At 48.6% G+C, this 25,817-nt stretch overlaps 1 protein-coding gene across 2 annotated transcripts; it reads left to right on the top strand.

Annotated features, from left to right (window-relative positions):
* The first annotated feature begins 545 nt into the window (after positions 1-545).
* LOC307083195 (choline transporter-like protein 2) lies at positions 546-24,114 on the top strand. Of its 2 annotated transcripts, none has more exons than XM_079747023.1 (22): positions 546-711; positions 10,063-10,111; positions 10,757-10,830; positions 11,941-12,025; positions 12,139-12,223; positions 12,576-12,689; positions 12,995-13,055; positions 13,284-13,407; positions 15,123-15,206; positions 15,442-15,554; positions 16,614-16,745; positions 16,922-17,021; positions 17,687-17,779; positions 18,182-18,266; positions 18,443-18,705; positions 19,173-19,267; positions 19,673-19,776; positions 19,978-20,051; positions 20,136-20,206; positions 20,342-20,430; positions 21,280-21,364; positions 23,288-24,114. In XM_079747023.1, exons 1-22 carry the CDS (start codon positions 681-683, stop codon positions 23,392-23,394), a joined length of 2,118 nt encoding a protein of 705 aa, XP_079603149.1. In that variant the 5' UTR covers positions 546-680; the 3' UTR covers positions 23,395-24,114. The 2 variants fall into 2 exon arrangements, with proteins under 2 accessions (XP_079603149.1, XP_079603148.1); XM_079747022.1 differs by lacking the exon at positions 546-711 and adding an exon at positions 8,093-8,420.
* Positions 24,115-25,817: the final 1,703 nt, after the last annotated feature.

Here is a 25,817-nt window from a genome sequence, read left to right as displayed (position 1 = left end):
CGTGTCTGCAGGATATTAAGGCCATTTTGGTTACTAAATGTAAACACACTGTCCACATTGATAATAGGGTGTCAGACGCTCCACCGCAATGTCATAGTCTTCTATAACCCTCTAAGGTTACTGCAGGGAGACCGGAGACAGCGGGCAGCTGTGGACGGTAGCAATCCAGACAGTCATGTGTCCCAGCATCCTTAAGATACAATAAAATCATTCAGATCTTATTCACATTAGGTCTATCAACTCTTGTTCGACTAGAAACAACAGCAAAAAAAAACGAAATATTGTATTGATATTGTCTCAGTGTCCGATTATCTATTGTACCTTATCGAAATGCATCTTCGCTTTTTTTTATATCAAAGCTGTAATAACTAAATATTCAGTAATAACAGATAACCTAATTGCCCAGTAAACGCTACAACCCTTCCCCGGTCTCGGACTGGTTAACGTGACGGCCATCTACGTTTCTCGCGTTCTCATTGGCTGTTCCTCTCACCGAGGAATTTCTCCGAGATCGTTCGGAGTAAAGTTCACATGAGGAGCAGAGCTCGACCAGGTCGCAGTGAACAGACCCTCACGACCACCTCTCAGTGAACAGACCCTCACGACCACCTCTCAGGTCCGGTAACTATGAGATAGTCTTAATTTAGTATTTAATCCGAACAGAAGAGCGCCTAGGAGCCATGGAGCCGGAGGAGGAGAAACCTCAATATGGTAAACAATGAAGCGTGTCTTTAAATAGTCCTACGTAAGACCCTGCTAACTCTATTAATACTTACTTTACTGCCACGCTTTTGCTATACAGTGCTGAAGTGGCGAGTGTACTGCGTTTTGTCTGTTACCACGGAACACATTCTTAAATATATACATAAGTCTAACCGTTAGTGACACATGTCAGTATAAAGTCTGTTATTACCGACACACATGCCCGTGTAAATTATGTTATTGTCTGAAAAAGATGTCAGTATAAAGCCTGTTATTACATTACTGTTATTACGTTACATTTCTGTACAAGGGATTCATCCTAGGGCGTAAGAACCCAGTCCTGGGACGCTGGTTCCAGTGAGTGTTTATGGACTGGGACAACGTCCCTTCCATTGAGTGTGTCGACTGGGACAATGTCCCGTCGAGTTATTGTGTGGACTGGGACAATGTCCCGTCCAGTGAGTGTGTGTGGACTGGGACAATGTCCCGCCCAGTGCGCGTCCGGGCGCCGCTACATTCCTCAGATTGGCATGATGGATAGGACCATTTGCTCACTGCCACGAGCATGCGAGCAATTACCGAATACTTGACACATAAAGCCTTTGTGTCTCAACTCAGCAACTGTGGCCTTTCTCCCTGCACTGAATTTAATAAGTGAATATTCAGGGTTTGTTATATGTTGTTGACATGTCGAGACTGGCATGCATTGGCTGATAATCTACCCCCGTGTTGTTTGTCTTTCAGTACTCTTTCAGCACTTTCAACACATTAAGAGCACTTAGTGATGTAATGCTTTCACAACGTGTTGCAGACAACGTTAGTTGGGTGTTTTGTTGTGTTGTACTTAAGAAAACAGTAGGACCATATCTTGATGACATCATATATCTCTTGGTTCATAATGAGAATATTGTTCTTGTGTATATTTATTAGGGAGTGGCAGATATCATTGTAAACATAGTCACAGCATGTAGTGATGTGGTGCTGAAACAACGAGTTCAGTGTGGTGTTATGATGTGTTGTACTGAAGGAACAGCTAGGACTATATCTTGATGATGTTATATATCTGTGGGTTCCTAATGAGAATATGGTGCCTGTGTTTATTGAGCAGGGAGTGGCAGATCTCATTAGACCGCCCGGTTGTTGTGAGTCTGCACTCTCAGCCCTGCACACAGTCTTCTGCAATGAAACTTTAATGTGCATTTTCTCCTGGCACGCCCGCCTTCTCTCTGCTCATCTAGTGATCTCTCACTGACGCTTATTACAGCTCACTCAAAGCCCTATCAATCCAAAAAAAACTACTGTAGCTACTGTACGGTTATCAGACAGTAGTTGCATTGCATGATGGATTTGCAGGAAACATACTTCTGAGACGCCCCAGAAGGCAGTAGCTAGCGGAGAACAGAGAACAGCAGTACGTCTCCAACGCCGTTGTTACATCCAGTCACATAGGGCATCCTAGATCTTGATCTAGGTCTTGATTTAGGAGGGCAGCCTGAGTTGCCCTCAGGCTGCAACCTGAGACTGCAAAGTCTCAGGTTCAATGGAATATCATCGATGCAAAAAACTCCTCAGGGTTTATAGAGTAGATTCTAAGATGGCTTTTCATGGATGATCAACACACATCACCCCTGGTGGTATAGTAGGGGCTCTCCATTCCCCTCAGAACTCATTCCACCCTGCTGCCCACATCAGACAGGATATAGACAGAGTGCAGGTGTAGCACTAAGCTTTAGACAGTAGAGACGACTGACAGGACAAACCATCCCAGTTCTTGCACTCACACAGTTCAGAGGTGGCAGCTCACTCAAGAGCCTTTCTTAACGTGGACATGACCTCCCACATGGGCAGTCTCTCAGGTCTCTTTGACGGTTTCACATCTTGTAGTCATTTCAGGGCAGTATATATATTTATACCTAACAGGAAACCTCAATGAGAGGACGAGAAGCCAGCCATGGCCGTGCTGTTCTGCCTATAGCCAGAGAATGATTACAGGTCCTATTTAGATGATCTCTTTCATGTCTGCTTATACTTTTGGCATAATTGATGTGTTCATTTTCGTTTCTGCATTTTAGATCTACTACTTATGACTTGCAGAGAACCTTTGAGCATGTAATATCTGTACTGTGCTTCAGAATATGATGTTCACGAAAGTATGTTAGCAACCGCATACCACTACCTACTACTACTACCACTACCACCTCTTATAATGATAATGATAGTTTGTGTGTGTGTGTGTGTGTGTGTGTGTGTGTGCGTGTGCGTGTGCGTGTGTGTGCGTGTGTGTGTGTGTGTGTGTCTGTGTGCCTCCACTGTCTCCCACTTGGTTGATGCAGGGCTGCCAGCATGCTCACCCCACACTGGCTGTATCCAAACCAGTGCCAGTGCTGGTGGTGACCACCCAGTAAGACCCTCGGTGGCCCCTTAGACTGGATTAGGCCAGTCGGATCTAGTCCACTTCCACCCCAGCGAATCATGTGATCATATAAACGAGCTGGTCTATATGCAGAATCATGTTAATTTAATAAGCTGGTCTATGTGCAGAATCATGTTAATTTAATAAGATGGTCTATGTGCAGAATCATGTTATGTTAATAAGCTGGTTATGTGCAGAATCATTTTATGTTAATAAGCTGATCTATATGCAGATTCATGTGATCATCTTTATGAGCTGGTGAACATGCAGCAGGGCTGCAGTCTGCAGGACAGGGTCAGGTTCAACATGAATCCTCTGACTTGTTGTATCGTAAATTATGAATGGAAGTTGAACAAAGACGAATGACACTAAACTGTCTGGGTCTGAGATTGTGGTTATGCCTCATATCTGCCAATCAGAATTAGATGGAAGCATAAACAACGTGGCTAGCTGAAGGTTCTATCTTTCTCACGGTCTGCAGACCCATCAGACACGCCCTACAATCGAGACATGCCCACCACATGTTTTTGCCACAGCCCCTGGTGTCTCACACTTCCCAGGATGCACTGCTGTCCCCACAGTGCCCCCATGCTCTCTGTCGCTCACATCCATTAGCGTGAAACAATGCAGGGACCAGACTCAGTGATTGGGTTACTGGTGGAGTCATGACTGTAGGCTAATGCTGGCATAGTGCTGGGAGAGCAGACCTCTGTGTTCACAGAGACTGGGAGCTTGAATCCATTACAAGTCTGTTTTCTTGAAATTGTATTTTTATCACGTATTAGATTACACGTTAACTTTCCTCTGTGTATGTAGGCCCTGCGACCACATGCAAGCCAGTGCCACCTCAACAGGAAACAGCCGACGCTTTCTCCCTGGAAAGCATAACAAGCCCATTGTGTTGTTGCGGACTCCCTCTCTTACGCTGAGAGAGAAATGTCCCTTCTCCTTTTACGCCAGGAAATTTCAGCCTCCTTCAGAGTCCCTGTTGTTGTTGTCTAAACAGACCTGGGCTGAACCTTTACCAAACGTACTCTCCGTCTGAAATCTACGAGTCACACCGCCCCAAAGCGAGAGGCATACAGAGGGGCCCAGAACGAGTGGCGTGGTGAAGAACAGTAAGCAATATGTTCTTCTGGTTCACAGACATCTGCTACTTTCACACTACTAACACTTTTCTGTGTCCCACCGTCCGGAGGTCGGGCGGTCTGTCACCCTGTGATCGTGTGGTTTCTGTCCGTATGCAACTGTAAATGAAACAGCAGTGTCTAGGCTCGTATTTGGTAGACTGTATGAGTACTGCCGTTTGGCTAGATGGCAGAAATGCCTTCCCACGTTCTGGTCAGGCTGAGACAAACACACTCACTCACCTATGGTTACCAAGGAATGAATACACATGGCCTAATTTCTTCAACAATATGCTATTTTTTTAAGGTTGATCATTAAACTAAGAGTGATCAGTTTGGTTTTAAATGACGCCCACTCTAGCAGTGCTTTCTAACCTGTCAAATCCAAGCTGATGCCATCCAGCACACCTGTATCCAATCAGTCCTAATTAGCGCCCGCCCCCTGCCCAAAGCTCCTCCCACCTGGGCACAAACACATTTCACTGGAACTCATCTATACCACAATTTGCCCTGTAGTTGTTTCCTCCTCAACACATGGTTCTAATCTGCTGAGCACTTGGCTTGGTATTTTGCAATTTCCAAAATCTACTGTGGCCACAGGGGGCCGGATTCTCATCTGTGTCCCAACGTCCGGAGGTCGGGGCAGTCTGTCACCCTGGGGACCCTTGCTAGGAGACCCTCAGGAAGCTGTGCCTCCCCCAGTCTTTGGGACAGAGTGGGTGTCCCATGGAGGAACGAGGGAGGAGGTGACAGTGGAATCTCTTCAGGGCTGAGACGGAGGACGGCTAATCCATCCCTACGTCTGGACCCTCCCACCAGTGATGTCACTAGAGGGTAGCGGGGTTACACCCCGCCCCCTCCCAGCGGGCTGATGACGTGGGTGCTTCTCTGGAGGAACACAACACTATCTGTTCCATCCAGTCGGCGTGCGCCTCACGGCAGGATGGCCCAACGGGGACCTCCAAGGAGGGCAGGGGGCGCAGCCAGCAATGGTAACCCAAACCAGTGTCTGATCTGGGATCTCCCTGAGGAGCATGGTGTCTCTATTCCTGGAGGCGTTATGCAAGAAGCATCCATTCTCCCCGGCTGCACCCACAGTGACTCACCAGTCAATGTTTGCAATGTTTCAGCATTTCACCAAGAAAGTGATCAGACTCTTTATCCACAACGTCCCAAGGTATCAGCACTTTTTCAGGATTGAAACCTGTCTTTAAGAAGTTTCCTCCACACAGGAGCTTGTGTGAGGGTTTGTTTGGCTGGGACAGCGTTTAAACTCTGACTCATTTACATTGACATTCAGGGCGATTAGCAGAGGCTTTCATCCAAAGCGTCTTACACTAAGTTCATTGGTCAGAAGAAGGAGAAACAACAATATATCTCTGTCAGTACAGTAAGGATTTTCATAGAACCAAATGAAAATATAATGATAGCACTGACAGTTGCTAGGTTAACGCATTCCTCGTATTCAACAAAGATAGCTAGGATAAGATGCTACACAATGTTGAGTACTATTTTTAAGTGCCAGGACGTACAACACACAATAAGTGTGTACATTAGGTGTCATGACGTACAACACCCAATAAGTGTGTAAGAAGGGAGGGAGGGGTGTGTGCAGACTCATGGGAGGCGTCTGTTTGTGTGCAGTAATACCGCTCATATCTGTGGTAAGATCATAGATTATTGCATCATCACTTACCCTTAACTAGAGGAACTAGTGGGATGCTCACAACGCACACAGTACACCACGCCATGGACTGACCGTCTCACCGTCCGCTAGAGAGGGTTCGGTGGCCCGATGGCTCGGCGAATGGCCTGGAGAAGACCAGGTCTGTGTTTCATCTCATAGTTACCTTCAGTCAGTCGTTCACAGTGGAAGGGCTTATCAGTGTTTCCACCTTCGGGTCGTCCTCTGATAGGCAGACGAAGGTCACAGCAGAGTGCTGTCCTATGAGCTGGCATATATTTGACGGCGCATTTCAGATTCATGTTAATTTATAACTGTTAAAGGTCAGCCAGATAATTGGAAGCCGCAAGCGAACTACTACTGAGCACTAAGTGTGGCGGGATGCACCTGCGTTCACGACTGGCCAACTCTCTCCGACCAACTCAGGCTGGGGCCAGGAAAGGGGAGACCAGGTCTGTGGAGTCCCTGAATACAGCTGCTGCTGCTGTGGGTGCAGCTGTCTTCAGCTGTTGTCTCTGCAGGATTGCAGATGTTTCATAGACCGGCAGAGACTCTGACGCTAGACTGGGATCTGGTGCTGCTCTGTGAGGACCACTACTAAGGTCAAACTCACAACCATTCTTTGACACTTTCTACCTGGGCGGCATGTGGCTCAGGAGATAGAGCGGGTCCGCTAGTAACCGGAAGGTTTCTGCTTCGATCCCCGGCTCCTCTTAGCGTCGAGGTGTCCCTGAGCGAAGACGCCTCACCCTGACTGCTCCCAACGAGCTGGCTGTCGCTTGTCATGGCCGACACCGCCGTCGGTGTGTGAATGTGTGCATGAATGGGTGAATGTGAGGCAGTATTGTAAAGCGCTTTGAGTTGCCACTGGTTAAAATGGCACTGTATAAATGCAGTCTGTTTACCATTCCACCCCTGCAGCTCAGGGCAGCCCTGTTGTGACGGTGAAAATGCTGTTGTGGGGCAGAATGTAACGTTAAAACCCATAGAGCAGTAACAGCCTCCTCTCCATTCGTCGGTTCTCTGTGGGTTGAACATCTGCAACTCGGTTGGCTCTGTGGCGTTGTGCTCATTAAACTACAGTGGAACAGGAGAACCGGGGGATGGAAAGTCCCATCAGCCTCAGTGATTCCTCTGCCTCTGCCAGCGTCGGGACTCTCAAAACACTTCAGTTCAGTTCATAGTTTATTGTCCTGCAATGGAAACTCATTTGGCTGTAGCGCAGTATTCACATGTAAAATATATACAATAATAATAATATGCTACATGGGTGGAACATATTCTTTAAGTTGTTTTGTTGAATTCAGTCTGTTTGGACTGAGTTCTGAATTCTGTTTGGTGTCGCGGGAATTCAGTGTGTTTGGACATTAAACTAAGATGATCACAGAGTTTGAAGGCGAGACTAAAAGGCAGGGAGGGAAAGAGAGAGAGAGTTGCCAATACATCACATTAATTCCAGCTAATGCGTTCCTTCAAGTTGGAATGTAATCGTGTGGTTTCTGTCCGTATGCAACTGTAAATGAAGCAGCAGTGTCTAGGCTCGTATTTGGTAGACTATGAGTACTGCCGTTTGGCCGCTAGATGGCAGAAATGCCTTCCCACGTTCTGGTCAGGCTGAGACAAACACACTCACTCACCTATGGTTACCAAGGAATGAATACACGTGGCCTAATTTCTTCAAAAATATGCTATTTTTTTAACGTTGATCATTGAACTAAGAGTGATCAGTTTGGTTTTAAATGACGCCCACTCTAGCAGTGCTTTCTAACCTGTCAAATCCAAGCTGATGCCATCCAGCACACCTGTATCCAATCAGTCCTAATTAGCGCCTGCTCCCTGCCCAAAGCTTCTCCCACCTGGGCACAAACACATTTCACTGGAACTCATCTATACCACAATTTGCCCTGTAGTTGTTTCCTCCTCAACACATGGTTCTAATCTGCTGAGCACTTGGCTTGGTATTTTGCAATATCCAAAATCTACTCCCACTCTCGCTCCCTCTCTCTCTCTCTGCCTCCCTCTCTCTCTCCCTCCCTCTCAATCTCCATCTCCAACAAACAAAGTAGGAAACGGGGGAGGAGCCGGGGGTGTGGCAGAACAAACAAACAGCTCTGTGTGGCTCCGCTGCCGCTCAGTCTACCTGCTGCTGTAAGCTACACCCTGACCAGGAGCAGAGGAGCACACCTGGGAGAGAGAGACACAGAGACACCAAGGGGGAGGGGGGCAGGTAGACCAGAGAGATAGAGATAGAGAGACATAGGCGCAGCAGGCGGGGTGGATTGGTGGGTGGAGCGTCCTCAGCTCAGCAGGGACAGGTTGAACAGGTTTTCCCTCTCAGGCTACATGCGACCCGCTCTCCTCACAGGAACACGCCCCGCCCAGACGGCCCAGAGAGCAGGGAAGGGCAGGGAGTTGTTTCCCTCTCTTTAGTTTATCTGGATCTGAGCTACGTGAAGCACAGCCATGCCCGAAGAGGAGTTCTATGGGAAGAACGGTAACTAAGCAGTGTGTGGTTGGTGTTTCGTTGAGTGTTGGCTGACAAGGTGGTGGGTGGGATCACTTGAATAATTGACATATTCTGATTTGTGTTGGCATTAGTCATCTCCACGGAATGAGCTCTTCTGGCTGTGTATGTCTATGTGTGTGTGTGTGAGAGAGAGAATGTAAATCAGGGACCCACTGATACTGGCATCAGTGTTAATGTGTTTTTGAGAGCTGCAATTGGTGTTCCTGAGTTGGTCGAGCTACACGGCTAAAAGCTCTGTGTTCAGATGGAAAAGGCTTTAATGTTATTAGATGCATGACAATGGAGCCATGTGTTGCTGTGTGTGTGGCGGTTAGTTAAACTGGGGTAGGCTAGATGGGCTTAGGTTGAATGTTCAGGCTGAGGTTAGCTGGTTATTCTAACAAGACCTATCTACTAGCTGAACAATGTTCAGTGTTGGTCACGACATCATCAGATCATCACAGAGCACTCACTCACTCACTCACTCAGGGTCCAGGGGATTTGAAGTTCTGTAGGTTGTCTGGTTAACACGCTGTGGTGTCAGCAGGAATACAATCAGTACTTTATTGATGAGCTGCTCAGAGAGGAGCTGCTCTGGGGGATAAAGACAGAATGATGATCGAGTATCTTAACGAATATATCTATTTGGACCTGCGTGGTTCAGCTTGGATTATGCCTCGAGATTCCTCACCTGCTGTTGTCCAATCAGAACCATGGCTCTGGTTCTAAAGGGGTTCTCATTGTGCCAGTACTGTTGACCACACCTGACCTCCTCCAACCTCGCTCCAGACCTGAAGCTGAGGTGTGGAGGTCCTGGCATTACGGGGCAGCTGTCCTGCAGACCTGACGTACCCTTCACCACTCTGCTGCTCGTCTTATCGGCCTCAGACAGAAGCACCTTATCAGGGCGGACAGGAACTAGTCCTCATTCAGCCTCCCAGTGCTGACCTGAGGCACGGGGAATCTCTCTGCCGGGAAACTGTTCTGACTATATTTAAAACAGGAAGGAGGAGACGGGAGCAGAGAGGCGGGGTCACACATTGTTGACCTCCTCTCAGGGGAGGCAGACGGGACCGGACCCCTTAGACTCAGAGCGGTTCATCAGCATAAGGATTTAAATATAGATTATGAGCAATCCTTTGACCTCTTCGGCCAATAGGAAGGAATTTTTATGTGGGTGTGGCAGAAGGGAGAGGGGTCATCTGATGTGTCATCTGATGGGTGCGTGTCTTTAACCTCTGACCCCAAGCTAACTCTGTGCCTTTTGTTGTTGTTTGGTTGAGTGGTGTCTCATTGCAGTTGGTCTGCTTTCTGTTTTGTAATCAGTTTTTAACCACGAGTGTGATGATGCAGCGTATGACGTCATCTCATAAAACCACATATTTTTAGGGCAGCACGTGGCTCAGCAGGTTAGCTGGTAGCCGGAAGGTTACTAGTTCGATCCCCGGCTCCTCTTCGTTCCCCTAAGACGCCTCCCCCTCACCTCCTCAGCTCCTGAAGAGCTGGCTTTCACCCTGCGTGGTTGACTCCTCCGTCGGTGTGTGAATGTGCGGCAAGTGCTTTGAGTGGCCACTGGTTAGAAAAGCGCTGTATAAATGCAGTCCATTTACCGTTTATCTCCTGTCTGCAGGTGAGCCCCGCAAGTATGACCCCACCTTCAAAGGCCCGATCCACAGCAGGTGAGTCTGATCTCTGTCCCCCCCTGTCCCTAATAGTGGTGTTCCTGTTTTCTACCTCTGTCCTCCTCCATCCCCCTCACTCCAACCCTCACTCCAACACTGATGTAGAGTAGAGCCAGATACAATTTCAGCCTCCACCTACTTCCAATAGTTTAGCCCCGCCCACTCTCACCTGATATCACTTCCTCCTGACTAATGTGTTTCTCTATATTTCTCGCCCAGTTCCTTTATTTTGTCTATCAGCACCGCTAACCCCTGTGAGGCCCTTTCTCTCTGATACACAAACACAGCGTCCACCCTCCTTTCCTATCACTCTTGAAGTGTATAGTGCCAATAAATGTCTTGAACTGATGCAGCATTTGTCCCTCCTACGTTCTTATCGATGTATAGTGTTGAAGCTCTGGCTCCAGTGAACCATCTTAGAAAGGCATCCTGAATAGTTTATCTCATTTAAGCCATTCCCTCTTCCGTGGCTGCATGTGTCATGGTTTGTATCGTGGTCCTCACATTATGGGTTTGATAAACGCTGTAATGGACATCCTTACTGTCTGATGTTTATGTCTGCACCAAACAGGTCAGGAACCTCTTTAGTGTTGTCATGTGTAGCGCGTTCTGAGTCCTCTGTCCTGTCCCTCCTCACTCCAGGGGCTGTACGGACATCGCCTGCTGCGTTCTCTTCATCGTGGCAATACTGGCCTACGTGGCGGTGGGGATCCTGGGTAAGGAGTCCGGTCGGCTACGGAGGGGTTCAGGCTACATGGAGTTCTCCACACACTCCGTTACACTCCTAGCCTGATATCTAACGGGCTGTGAAGCCCTGGGAGAGGGCATCGTAATGAAGAGATGAACGTAGATGGCATATACATTTAGCAGACGCTTTTATCCAAAGCAACTTACAATAAGTACATTAGTCAGAGGAAAGAGAAAAAAAATGCAGAGTCTAGGTGTATTCTGAACAAGTTAGGCGGATTTGAGTTGAACTCTATAACTTGTGATAGAGAAAGGATGCTGGCTCTAGCTCGTTCTGAGAAGTGATGAGGCTAACTTTCTGGTTAAGCACCATGGCCTTAGGACACACTTATTGTTGCTTTGTCATCACATCAATAATCCTTATCGTCCTTCCTCTCGAGTCTGTGCTGAGCCAAGAACCCGTATCAATAGGGGACCGGCTCTCCCAGTCTTCTGGGCAGCTAGTGCTCTCTGAAGTATTGGACCAACTGTAGATCCCAATCTGACGTTTAGATTCCAATCTGGATGAACGGAGCGTCACGCTGTCTTCTGCTTTATATTAGTTTCGACCAATCGTGGTTGGAGACGGGGCTCCGTTACTGGTGATTGGCCGACAATAGCTTGGCCACCAGTAGTGAACTATACAAAAGCGTCTTTAAAGGTGTGGAGGTCCTAGCATTACGGGGCAGCTGTCCTGCAGACCTGACGTACCCTTCACCACTCTGCTGCTCGTCTTATCGGCCTCAGACAGAAGCACCTTAACAGGGCGGACATGAAGCAGTCCTCATTCAGCCTCCCAGTGCTGACCTGAGGCACGGGGAATCTCTCTGCCGGGAAACTGTTCAGACTATATTTAAAACAGGAAAGAGAGGGAGCAGAGAGGCAGGGTCACACAATTACATCATAACAAAACTGCTTTAACATAGTTCTCAGGCCAGATGAGCCATTGATAACATTTACATTTATGTTTAGCGGCTTTTTTCCGAAATGACTTACAATAAGTACATTTGTCAGAAGATGGAGAAACAACAATGTATCACTGTCGGTACAGTAAGGATACAACAAGATCGGATGCTACACAATGCTTGTGTGTGTTGCAGCCTGGTCCCAGGGCGACCCCAGGAAGGTGATCTACCCCACGGACAGCAGGGGGCAGTTCTGTGGGCACGCGGGCACCCCTCTGGAGTGAGTATTGTTGATGAAGAATCACTCTGGTCGTCATGGTGATTAACTCTTGACGTGAAGCATCCCTCTGGTTGTCATGGAGATGGACCCTTGACGTGTCTCTCCCTCCCCAGGCAGAAGCCTTTGCTGTTCTACTTCAACATCATGAAGTGTGCCAGTCCCATGGTGCTGCTGGAGTTCCAGTGTCCCACGACGCAGGTCTGGACTCCACTCCTCCCAGTCTCCTCCTCCTCTTCCTCACAGTCTCCTCCTCCTCCTCTCCCTCACAGTCTACTCCTCCTCACAGTCTTCTCCTCCTCCTCTCCCTCAGTCTCCTCCTCCTACTCTTCGTAGATGTGCTTTGTAACTGTTGTTGTGTGTTTGTGACTGTAGATGTGTGTTTGTGACTATAGTTGTGTGTTTATCTATAGATGTGTGTTTCTGAATGTAGTTGTATGTTTTTATCTGTAGATTTGTGTTTGTGACTATAGTTGTGTGTTTGTGACTATAGTTGTGTGTTTGTATCTGTAGATGTGTGTTTGTGACTATAGTTGTGTGTTTGTTTCTATAGATGTGTGTGGCGAAGTGTCCTGATAAGTTCATGACGCTGGTGAAGGCTCGCCTCATCCCCTCCGAATTTGAGTACTACAAGCAGTTCTGCAAGGAGGGGGTGACCAACCAAATGGTGAGTCCGGACCCTGGACTGACCCGTCCTGGTTTTGATCCTCAACCACACACACACACACACACACATCCACAACACACACACATCCACAACACACACACCCATCCACACATCCAGGACAGATACAGATCATCAGGAGCAGGTCGGCTCAGGGCTCCTTGCTGTAGGATGCCAACAGGGAGACTATTTCCAGTAATCTTGGCCTGGGAGTTGTGACCCTTATGTGTCACAACACTGTAGAACTCTGAAGAAGGTTAAATGGGTGTAAACGTGTTGGATGGTGAGATGGTCTCTGTCTGTTCCAGAGTGTTCCTGACATCCTGAAGGGAGGTCTATGCCCAGCCATGTTAACCCCCAGCAAGTCCTGTGAGTGACACCCCCCTCACACACACCCTCCATTTCCCAGTGTCTGCAGCGGCTGGAGCTCACTGGTTTAACTGTCGTCCAACACCCTGTCTGTAGTCGTTCACTCCTCATCTACACCGTACTGACACAGAGCTTCACCCACAGCCTTTAATCAGCACTCACAATGAAGTGTGTGTGTGCGTGTGTGTGCGCGTGTGTGTTTGTGTGTGTGTGCGTGCGTGCGTGCAGTCACCAGGCGGTGTTTCCCTGCCCTGGCCGGGAAGGAGGGCTCCATCACGGTGGGGAACAGCTCCAGGTTCGACGACGGGACCGGGACCATAAGGGAGGCCAAGGATCTGGTGGACGGGGTCAAGTACGTAGACCACCACACGGTCCCGGACCACCACACGGTCCCGGACCACCACACGGTCCCGTACTAGAGACTCACTAGTCCTTGAGGGTGGAACCCAAAGTTCACAATTACTATACTTAATATCTCCAAATACACGCTGAGAGAACACTGCTGACAGGTCAGTCTTAAATGACCTCTCTATCGTCCTGTCAGATGATCACCACCACTGTGACTCTGGTGTGGTGGACAGTCTTTTTGCGGTGTGTCAGGTGACAGCAGCATGCGGCTGGTTGCCCTGGAGAAACTACGGAGGTGTTAGCCTTGTAGTGCGCCGCGGCATGTCAGGAGGAGTTCATAAACACTGAGTCAGCAGGGAGCCGCAGAACCAGTCTGGCTCTGTCACACTGTCACTCTATCACCCTGCCACTCTGTCACCCTGTCACTATCACTCTGTTACTGTCACTCTGTCATCCTGTCACCCTGTCACCCTGTCACCCTGTCACCATGTCACTCTGTCACTCTGTTACTCTATCACTCTGTTACTCTGTTACTCTGTCACTCTATCACTCTGTCACTCTATCACTCTGTCACTCTATCACCATGTCACTCTGTCACCCTGTCACTCTATCACTCTGTTACTGTCACTCTGTCATCCTGTCACCCTGTCACCATGTCACTCTGTCACTCTATCACTCTGTCACCCTGTCACTCTATCACTCTGTCACTCTGTCACTCTGTTACTCTGTCACTCTATCACTCTGTCACTCTATCACTCTGTCACTCTATCACCATGTCACTCTGTCACTCTGTCACCCTGTCACTCTATCACTCTGTCACTCTGTCATCCGGTCACCCTGTCACCCTGTCATTCTGTCACCCTGTTACTCTGTTACTCTGTCACTCTATCACTCTGTCATCCTATCACTCTGTCACTCTGTCATCCTGTCACTCTGTCATCCTGTCACTCTGTCACTCTATCACCCGGTCACCCTGTCACCCTGTCACCCTGTCATTCTGTCACCCTGTTACTCTGTTACTCTGTCACTCTATCACTCTGTCATCCTGTCACTCTATCATTCTGTTACTCCGTCACTCTATCACTCTGTCACCCTGTCACCATATCACTCTGTCACCCTGTCACCCTGTCACCCTGTCACTCTGTCACTCTATTACTCTGTTATCCTGTCACTCTATCACTCTCACCCTGTCACTCTGTCACTCTATCACTCTCACCCTGTCACTCTGTCACTCTGTCACCCTGTTACTCTGTCACTCTGTCACTCTGTCACTCTATCACTGTCACTCTGTTACTCTGTCACTATCACTCTGTCATTCAGCACCCTGTCGCTCAGCACCCTGTCGCTCAGCACCCTGTTGCTCAGCACCCTGTCCCTCTGTCATCCGGTCACCCTGTCACCCTGTCATTCTGTCACCCTGTTACTCTGTTACTCTGTCACTCTATCACTCTGTCATCCTATCACTCTGTCACTCTGTCATCCTGTCACTCTGTCACTCTATCCCTCTGTCACCCTGTCCCTCTGTCACTCTGTCCCTCTGTCACTCAGCACCCTGTCACAGTCAACCTGTCACTCAGTCACTGAGTCACTCTGTCACTCAGATTCAATCACACTCACCCTGTCACTCAATCACCCTGTCACTCCATCACCCTGTCACTCAGACTCAACCTGTCACTCAGACTCAACCTGTCACTCTTATCATCCTGTCACTCACCTCAGGAATGCCACGGTGGTGATGGAGGCGCGGCAGGTGGTCATGAAGGTGTTTGAGGACTACACCCACTCCTGGTACTGGATCCTGCTGTAAGGCTTCCCTCCGCTCCTCCTTCTGGTTACTTCTGGTTACTGGCTACCGGTTAAAGGCTCTACTGTTTTCTCGCTCTACTGGTTAATGGTTCTACTGTTTACTGGCTCTACTGTTTACTGGCTCTACTGGTTAAGGGCTACTGTTGAAAGGCTCTACTGGTTAATGGTTCTTGTGGTTAATGGTTACTGATCTCCACTGGGTAATGACTGTACTGGTCCCGGTCTCTTCCAGTGGTCTGGTGATTGCCATGCTCACCAGCCTCCTCTTCATCGTCCTCCTGCGCTTCCTGGCGGGTATTATGGTCTGGGTGATGATCGTCATGGTGATCCTGGTCATCGGCTACGGTAAGCCCCGCCCTGACCCCACCAGGGTCTGTTCTGTCACTCAAACATGGGTTTCCTTTTAACTATTGGGTTATTAGTGTTCTGTCCAGCGTTCCTTCATCCTTATCCTGACGACCTAGTAAAGTCCTCTAAAATAACATGGAATATTTCAGAATTTTGAAATACGACTAGCTTGATAAGTATTTCCTATTTTTTTCGTCAGTGTGTCAAAGGAAGACTCCTACAACAATATGTATGCAGTGTTGGGAAAGTTCACTTTCTACGTGAACTAGTTCAAAGTTCAGTTCACAAATTTTAAAATTAACTAGTTCAGTTAAACGTTCATAATTCAAAATGTTGAACTAAGTTCACAGTTCCAAAAAATGAACTAGTTCATAGTTCTTTTTTTCAATATGTTGCTGTGAGCTATTCTTTTTTTTTTCCAAGTTGACAACACCGCAACTGCAAATGAACCGAGCGGAGATAACCATGGCGACCGGTCAAACAACAAGGCGTTCTGCACGCGCATCCGCCGTGTTGATAAACAAATAACCCCCCAATTGAACGAAGTTAAACCGAGTGAGCGTGCCGTTCACAGCACCAGAATGAACGAGTTCACAGTAACGTTTATCAGGCAGTAATACAGTACGTTCAGTTCATATTCGCCCAAAATATGAACGAGTTCATGAAAAATCGTTCAATGAACGCGTTCAGGCACAACACTGTATGTATGTATTATAACACTGCTCTCTTGGTGAAGTCACGTATTGGTTGAACTTGGTGGTAACTTTAAACTTGGAAATAAAACAGAAGCCTGACCTCAAAGTACGGGATATAGAGATGAACTAGCAACTTGGATCCTAACCAAACAAAGAAACATACATTTTCTTTGTATGAGAATGGTGTCAGAGAGTGTCTTCTTGCACCCCCCACCGTGAGCCACCTGGAGGCCGTCAGAGGGCCGTCATGTGTCTCCATGTTACTCCCTACATACCCTTGAAAAAAACCCACAAACATTTTGTTTACCATACAATAAAGTTTCTAAATCGCTCGTCTGTCGCCCCCTGGTGGCGGCTGCAGGTATCTTCCACTGTTACATGGAGTACGCGGCACTGAAGGGGGAGGCGGGCTCTGACGTCACCCTGAAGGACCTGGGCTTCCAGACAGACATCACCGTGTACCTGCAGATCAGACAGACATGGCTGGCCTTCAGTGAGTACACACAGACAGACAAACACACACACAGACAGACACATAAACACACACATAGACGAGAAACGCTCTGACAGCTTGGGGCCGTCTGTCTCTCCGTCTCTTTGTCTGTCTGTCTGTCTCTCGCCCACTCGCTCACCGTCTGTCTCTCTCCCACCATCTCTCTCTCCCTCCAGTGATCATCCTGGCCATCGTGGAGGTGGTCATCATCCTCATCCTCATCTTCCTCAGGAAGAGGATCCTAATCGCCATCGCCCTGATCAAAGAGGCCAGCAGGTCAGTCCTCAGAGTGCTGGAGCGTGGAGCGTGGAGAGTAGACCTTAGAGCGCTAGAGCCCCCTAATGCTCCATCGATCCCGGCGGTCTGGTGGTGCCTCTCTGGTGCTGCTCTGAGCAGCAAATGGCTAACACCACAGAGGATGTCGTTAGAGCAGGAGACGCAGCATTGATCCACTCAGTGTGTCTCCTTTTTGAATATGAGTTCGCTCTACCTGGTTTCATATCGACTGGTTGCCTTGTGGATGATTTCTTCTTCTCTGGTATATTGAGAAGATTGCATCCCTATCTTTAGATTACTGCCATCTTTTAGATAAATGTATCCCTCTATTCATCGCCTGAGCATGTTTTAAACCACAAATCAAACAAACATCTCTAATTAAACAGCCAATTAATCATCAAATGAGTCCCGAAAAAAATGTATTTGAAATCTGCAACTTATTGTAAATGTATCTCAGTCAACTTCCATTTATCTGTGTCCTGTTTTACTAAAAAGACTTGAGACTTAACTTGCCTCTAAAGACCACATCCTTGTCTTGGACTAGCCCCCGGAGAATTGAGACTGGTCTTAGACTAGCCCCCAGAAGTCTTGAGACTGGACTCTGACCCAGAGGCTTAAAGAAGTATTGGGACCTGGTCTGTGTCTAACGGTTGTTTCCTCCATAGAGCCATCGGTCACGTGATGTCGTCCCTCTTCTACCCCCTTTTCACCTTTCTGCTGCTGGCCATGGTGATCGCCTACTGGGCCGTCACCGCTGTGTATCCTCCCAGCCCCTGCTCCTCATCACCACTGTCTATTGAGCAGTTCAAAGGACCACGACTCCATACCACCTGGGGCGTGGCCTCATACAGGACCTGGTGCTCTAATTACAATTTTTTGATTTACAAGGTTTACTGGTACAGTTCAGGCTGGTAGTATAACACGTCTCTTATTTGAAGGAACAATGTTATTTTCAATGTAACCCTTCTTTGCAGCCATGGTGATTGTAGGGCAGTAGAATCAGAGGTTTAAGGACTCGCGGGGGTAGAATGCTGCTTCCAAACATCACACACGTTGTTCAAGTGTAATAAGCAGACCTCAACCTCCCTCATACTGACGCACCACTGACACACCAGGGGGCATGTTTCAGTAGTTCCTCCGTTGGTTCCTTAACTAACCAGTTTCCTGTCCACCTCCAACGAGCCGGTGTACAAGGTGTTCAACGAGACGGAATGCATGCACTCCAGGAAGAACTGTGAACCTTCCGTGAGTTGTTGTATTATAAACATTATGATGATGCATTCATACAGACAGACAGACAGACAGACAGACAGACAAGGTCTGTGTGTGAAGGACGGGCGGTAGACCTTCTGGTACCAGACAACATGACATACAGGAAGGTCCACCTCCTGGTCCTGACCCTCGTGTCCCCCTCTCTGCAGAACTTCTCCACCAGCGCCATGAAGGCGGACTGCCAAGACTCTGAGTGCCTGTTTGCGTTCTACGGCGGGGAGACGGCCTACCACAAGTACCTGATCGGCCTGCAGTTCTACAACGTATTCCTCTTCTTCTGGTGTGCCAACTTTGTGACGGCGTTGGGCCAGATGACGCTGGCCGGGGCCTTCTCCTCCTACTACTGGGCCTTCGTCAAGCCCGACGACATGCCCGCCTTCCCCGTGTTCGCCGCGCTGGGCCGTTCCCTCAGGTAGGACCGCCTCCTTAGCTAGGACCGCTCCCTCGCTCAGGTAGGACAGCCCCCTCCCTCAGGTAGGACAGCCCCCTAAGGTAGGACCGCCTCTTGAGGTAAGACCACCTCCTCAGATAGGACCGCCCCCTCAGGTAGGACCGCCTCCTTTGGACCACCCCCTCAGGTAGGACCGCCCCCTAAGGTAGGGCCGCCTCTTGAGGTAAGACCACCTCCTCAGATAGGACCGCCCCCTCAGGTAGGACCGCCTCCTTTGGACCGCCCCCTCAGGTAGGACCGCCCCCTCAGGTAGGCCTGGTGGTGGGGTGGTCTGTCTGAAGACCACTAGACTACCACTGGTTTAATAAGGAGAAAACATTTTTTGTTAAAATGTCCCATTATGGCATTATGCAGGATCATACATGGTAAGCCTTGATCTCACTCTTGGTCTGTCTGTCTGTCTGTCTGTCTGTCTGTCTGTCTCTCAGGTATCACACAGGTACTCTGGCGTTTGGCTCGCTGATCCTCTCCATCGTCCAGATCATCAGAGTCCTGCTGGAGTACATCGACCACAAACTCAAAGGTCTCTTTTCCAACCTCCCCTCTAGAGACCTCCATGTTTACATTGTCCTCTCCTATAGCCAGCATAGCAGAGCATATCTGGGGCAGCGTGGTCTGAAGTAACCTGGATTAAAGCTTCTCTGTGAAGGAGCAAGCTATAATACTATGGATTAAAGCTCCTCCTAAATCAGTGGTCCACAATCTTCTTTGCCCTACATACAAGGATTTTTAGAGGTTGTATATATTTTGGATTAAGTTCAATTATTCAAATGTTATCCATCTTCATGTTGAGCTGGGCTCTCTCAGAAATGGTTTGGGTGGTCTGAGAGCAGCAGTTCATGTGCATGAAGATGCTTTCTGCTAATGGCCACCGTGTTTCAGCGTCTCTAAGTGGCTGAGAGGCTCATGGCTGATTTCTCGTCTTCAGGTGCACACAACAAGTGCACCCGCTTCCTGCTCTGCTGCCTCAAGTGCTGCTTCTGGTGTCTGGAGAAGTTCGTCAAGTTCCTCAACAGGAACGCCTACATCATGGTGCGTATGTGGTGGGGTCGCACAGCCATCCCCCATCACTACTCAACAATACAACACAAACACAAGCTCTTCATCTTATTCCACCATCTTTACTCAACAATACCACACACACGAGATCTTTCATCTTCATCCACCATCTTTATCCAAACAACACACACGGATAAGGTGTACAAGCGTGTAATGCCTACCTCTTTCCCCTAGGTGGCGATCTACGGGAAAAACTTCTGCACCTCAGCCAAAGACGCCTTCTTCCTGCTGATGAGGAACATGATCAGGTGTGTGGGGAGTCCGTCATGCTCTGGTGACCAGGGGTCTGTTTCTGAGCTCTTTATCTGAGCTCTGATGCGTTCATGGTACAGGGTCGCTGTTCTGGACAAGGTGACGGACTTCCTGCTGTTCCTGGGCAAGCTGCTGATCGTGGGAATAGTGGGTGAGTTCAGGAGACCACCATCTCAGACACCATTTGTCACACTCTTATTTAGTTTATGTTCACGTCTTTACGGTAAAGACCCTGCACTGGGTATAAGTCCTGACGTTCCTGAATGTTCCTCTGCTTCCTCCTCAGGGATCTTTGCCTTCTTCTTCTTCTCCGGCCGTGTGAAGGCGTTCGAGGACACCGCACCCCACCTGCACTACTACTGGGTGCCCATCCTGGTACGTCCACCCCTCGAGGCTGGGTTTCACCCATCTGCCCCTGTGGTTCACCTGTGGTTCACCTTGTTTACCTGTGGTTCACCTATACGGTCACCTGTGTGTCTCACCTGTACTGTTCCTGTGTGTCTCACCTGTACTGTTCCTGTTCCTGTGTGTCTCACCTGTACTGTTCCTGTGTGTCTCACCTGTACTGTTCCTGTGTGTCTCACCTGTACTGTTCCTGTGTGTCTCACCTGTACTGTTCCTGTGTGTCTCACCTGTACTGTTCATGTGTGTCTCACTCATGTCTCACCTGTCCCTCTGTGTGTCTTACCTGTACTGTTCCTGTGTGTCTCACCTGTACTGTTCCTGTGTGTCTCACCTGTACTGTTCCTGTGTCTCACCTGTCCCCCTGTGTGTCTCACCTGTCCCCCTGCGTGTCTCACCTGTGCTGTTCCTGTGTGTCTCACCTGTACTGTTCATGTGTGTCTCACCGTTACTGTTCCTGTGTGTCTCACCTGTACTGTTCCTGTGTGTCTCACCTGTCCCCCTGCGTGTCTTACCTGTCCCCCTGTGTGTCTCACCTGTACTGTTCATGTGTGTCTCACCGTTACTGTTCCTGTGTGTCTCACCTGTCCCCCTGCGTGTCTCACCTGTCCCCCTGCGTGTCTTACCTGTCCCCCTGCGTGTCTCACCTGTCCCCCTGCGTGTCTCACCTGTCCCCCTGCGTGTCTCACCTGTCCCCCTGCGTGTCTTACCTGTCCCCCTGTGTGTCTCACCTGTCCCCCTGTGTGTCTCACCTGTACTGTTCATGTGTGTCTCACCGTTACTGTTCCTGTGTGTCTCACCTGTCCCCCTGTGTCCTTGCAGACGGTGGTGGTGGGCTCCTACCTCATCGCCCACGGGTTCTTCAGCGTCTACGCTATGTGTGTGGACACCCTGTTCCTCTGCTTCTGTGAGTGGCTCAGAGAACCGTCTTTACCGAGGCCTTTAAGAGGTGCATGTTGCTGAGGGCAGGGAGGGCTTAGACCCTGTCGAGGAGGTCTGCAGGTAGAACAAGGACATTGTGGAGTCGAACACCTTGCACCCTGCTCCACTCTGTACATTAAACCACGACCCCCCACCGAGCGGCCCCCCGGGTTAAGGCCGAAGCACCACCGGGCCAGGAGGCTTTGAACCAGCAACCTCAGAGCCTCAAACCTCGACCTCTGACCTCTAGATCTTCACTCCTGCTCGGCTGCTGTTCTCAATCGCATTCTCACTGCAACGGACTCTTTTATAAACAGCACAACCTTTTATAAACAGCACAACCAGTTTTTAAACGACACAAGCTTTTATAAACTACTCAACCTTCATGCTAATGGTATGCTAACTTGTAACTGGAATGCTAAAGCGCTTATGGTGTCCTTACGTGCTACTTACATGCTACTGGGATCCTAACGTGTTACTTGAATGCTAACGTGCTACTGAATGCTAAGCGCTAACGCTTTCCTTACGTGCTACCTGGTGTTTAACTGTCTTTGGGTGCTCGCCTGAATTTCTATTTCTCTTTGTCTCCTTCCTCTTTTTTTCACCTTCCCTTCCCTTCCTTCACTCCTCCTCGTCTTCCTCCTGCTCTCCCCTCCTCGTCTTTCCCGGTGTTTTGACCCAATAACCTCCTGCTGTGACCCCCTAACACACACACACACACACACACACACACACACACACACACACACACACACACACACACACACACACACACACACACTGCACGGCCCCCCCAGGCGAGGACCTGGAGCGTAACGACGGCTCGGCGGAGCGGCCGTACCTCATGTCCTCCACGCTCCACGACATCCTGTGGGAGGACAAGGAGCCACCGGAGAGCCAGGGGGCGGAGGAGGAGGGGGACCCCCCGCCCAGCGAAGCACAGATCTAACACCAGGGGGGCGGTTAGGGGACGATGGGGCGTGTCTCTGGGAGAGACTGCGCTTTAGATGGAAGAGGAGACGTGGAGCAGATGACATCACTTCCTTTTAGGGGGTCTTAACGAGGTCATGATTTGATTGGTGGAGAGCTGTCAACCAGGGCGGGGTTTGGGGTCTGGATCAGGGGGTCCCCCTGTCTCCAGGCCATCTGCAGTGGGGGGGGGGGTACTCTGGATAGGGGGGCTGATACAAGGTCACCATGGAATCCTTCTGGTGGTCTTAGTTTTGCTGCTAGTTGTTTTGTAGCCGCTGAAAAAGCGTTATTTTTGCATTGCAAGATCAGCTAATTGATCGACTAGGAGACGATGAGTGCAGTAATAATCAGTTCATCACTACAGTGTTTAACTGATTGGTTAAGTTCCAGTGCCTTGGACCAATAGGAGCCTGAAGCCTGACGTGCCTGTTTAAAGTCTCTGTCCTGTTTACACTCTGAATCATTACTCTTGTTGTCTGTCTCCCACTGCGCTGCTACTTTACTATGTTTTCTAAGCACGTGTTCTCAGCCATAGTGGTTTTGTATCTTATGAACACTTCAATGTTAGCACTAGACTTTAGTCGTGATCAGTCTGATCAACGTTGGCTAGCGACGCTAAGCTCCGCCTTTTTGTTTGGGTCGCCGTCGACCGTGTTCGTAGTGAAGTTATAGGTACTGTTTTTCATTAAAAGATATCCATGTCAATAGCAAATCCCTCATTCAATTAATGTTATTATTGTATATATTGTGTAATTTAATAAAGAAATGTAGATTGGATCCAAATCAAGGTAACATCTCTTTATAGTTCGTCTTAATGCTTTCCAAAGGTTGTTTTAATGTTTGCGTCAGAAAGAACCTTTGTTAAACACTCTTAAAGCTTGTTTGAATATGATCTCTGTTCAGTCTAAGCCGCTCATCCTCCTCTTCTGTGTCTCAGTGGAGGATCTGGAGAGGAACGACGGCAGCGCAGAGCGGCCGTACCTGATGCCAGAGAGCCTCCGCAAGACCCTCAACAAGAAGAACAAGACGCCGCCGGCGGAGTAGAGCTCCAAACTTTGTTTAAGTTTTAATCCAGCTGTTCGATTTTTTTATTTTATTTTTTTTTAGAAAGCGATGGGGGTTTTTTTTAGAAGCGGGGATTTATTGCTGTTGGCAACAAGTGCCTATTTTTGACAATTGGCAGTCACTCGTGTTTTAATGTCTGACCTGAATCTGTCGAGACTTTCTGTGCCTACAGCCGCCGCCGCTAGGGGGAGACAAAAGGACGTCCCTCCGGTCCCACCGAGTCACCGCGTCCCTCATGCTATTCAGTTGTTTTAATGCGGTCCCGTGTTCAGTGTCATGGTTGTGGAGGTGAATTTGTGTTTTTACGTATTTTGAAGGCAATTAACAGTTGAATGCGGTTTGGTGTGTGTATATTCCTGTTTATTAAAGGATTATTTGTTTATTTAGCCATGATGTATTTGTATTATTTAGGAGATAGTCATGTTACAAACAACAAAGCTTGCAATGCAACTCTGTTTTAAATTTATTTTGCCGTTTAAATAACCTAATCAGGTTAAATATTTATCCTGTCGATACTAAATATTTTTGTAATTGGTGCCAAAGAGTTACTGCCGACCTCCAGGAAACAGGGTCATAGCTGGGAAGTCAAAGGTCAACATAAGTGTAGGGAGACCGTAATGCTGTAAGCTTGATGTTAGCTGTGTGTATTTTCCTGTGGAGTTTTGTTCAGTTTCTGAAATAAAACGTTTTTTTACTGCTGACGGCTGTGAGCTTTTCTCTTCCCCGGGTATTGAACTAAACGTTTAGTTCAACGCCCCGCTGTGTTGAGATGTTTTACAGGCAGGATCTGTTCCCCCAGACCAAGGCTCTCACTCTGTCGAGGCTTTTTATCAGGACGACAGAATTCAGGTCTTTGCCCTGTGATGCAATCTGCAGCGAACATGTACTGCTAGATCAGATCAGATCGGTAGAATCATGACCTGGCAGCAGAGAGCGGGCTGTTAACCGGGTACAATCTACTGATGGATGTTGGCGTTCCTTTTGTAACAGAGAAAAGGGTACATGGACTTTGGTTTTAGAAAATACAAAAATAAACGGGCAAACCATTCCTTGTGGGGTTAGAATGTCTAGCTGCTGGAATAGACGGACAAAGATCACTTTAGTGTCCCGTCTCCCATGGAGATTAGTTAAACATATGGTTCTAGCCGTCCGGCCCCAATGTTAGTGTTCTTCTGATGTGCGTTGTGTTTACCAGCGGTCGCCCTCAGGGTAGACAGTCATTATGATTCTTATTATGTTGATGACTCATCTTTATTATCGCCTTGGTAACAGAGCCTTGAAACAAACAAACAAGAAACGTGATAAACAGAACGTCAGCAGCAGTGTCAGGTTGTGGCCCTGGGGCCACCGTCCATTCAGTGGGGCCCTAACCCTCCCTCCCTCCCCCCTCCCTCCATTCAGTGGGGCCGTAATTCAACCTTCGGGAGGACCTGAAGGCTGGTGAGATGTTGTGACGCAGGGCGTTCCCGATCTTATCTAGGACACATCTTATGACAAGGCGGCAATCAAGCCTTCACTTTTTATTCAAAATGATCCCAACCATGACCTACATTTTCTAATTTTTTATCAAATTGTATCAAATTCAAGGTAACCGCACGTTTTCAAAAGTATTCATTTCAAATCAGGAAGCAAGTTTATCATGTTGGCTAAATTAATGTCCCTGTTTATTTCTAAAGAATTTCAGGATATTTGTGTGTGAAACTGTGTTCAGTTGTGAAGTCGCTGGAATATTTGACACACTCTTATAATGAAATATATATACAAATATTCAGCAAGTGTGTGGAACATTCATATCAGTACAGTAAAATAAAAAAAGCACTTGCACGCTCTCTCTCTCTCTCTCTCTCTCTCTCTCTCTCTCTCTCTCTCTCTCTCTCTCTCTCTCTCTCCATTAGCCAACACACGGACGGAACGATTTGAATGCTCCACAAGATATATTATTAATCTCACACAATTCCAAAACAATATTCCAGGCCTGAATGAAAATGCATTTTACAATATTGCCTAACGTTCACCCACCGACGGCGGAGTCAACCATGCAAGGCGACAGCCAGCTCAACAGGAGCAGTCAGGGTGAGGGGTCTCCCTCAGGGACACCTCGAGCCGGGATTAAACTAGCAGCCGACCCGCTCTACCTCCTGAGCCACATGCCGCCCGTAGTCCCGATGTCACTGAAACACTCCGTTGATGCTCTGACTCTCCTGGCTCAGCGAGGCGAGGCGAGAGGCGCTGGGCAGCGGGCAGCGTGGGGGAACACCTCCCAGGCTCAGCAGGAGATCAGGGGGCTGGAGATAGGCGCTCGGCTCGGTGCCCTGTATCTCAGGACCAGGGGCCACGGCAGAGCCTGCAGGCCGACCTGAGGGCAGCAGGAATGTGGACTTGTTCTTCCAGTGCGTAGGTCT

The sequence above is a fragment of the Pollachius pollachius genome (genome assembly GCF_949987615.1).
Source record: "Pollachius pollachius genome assembly, chromosome: 11".
Taxonomy (NCBI): Eukaryota; Metazoa; Chordata; class Actinopteri; order Gadiformes; family Gadidae; genus Pollachius; species Pollachius pollachius.
Note: the sequence above shows the minus strand (reverse complement) of the source record. Positions and strands in the feature narration are given on the sequence as shown.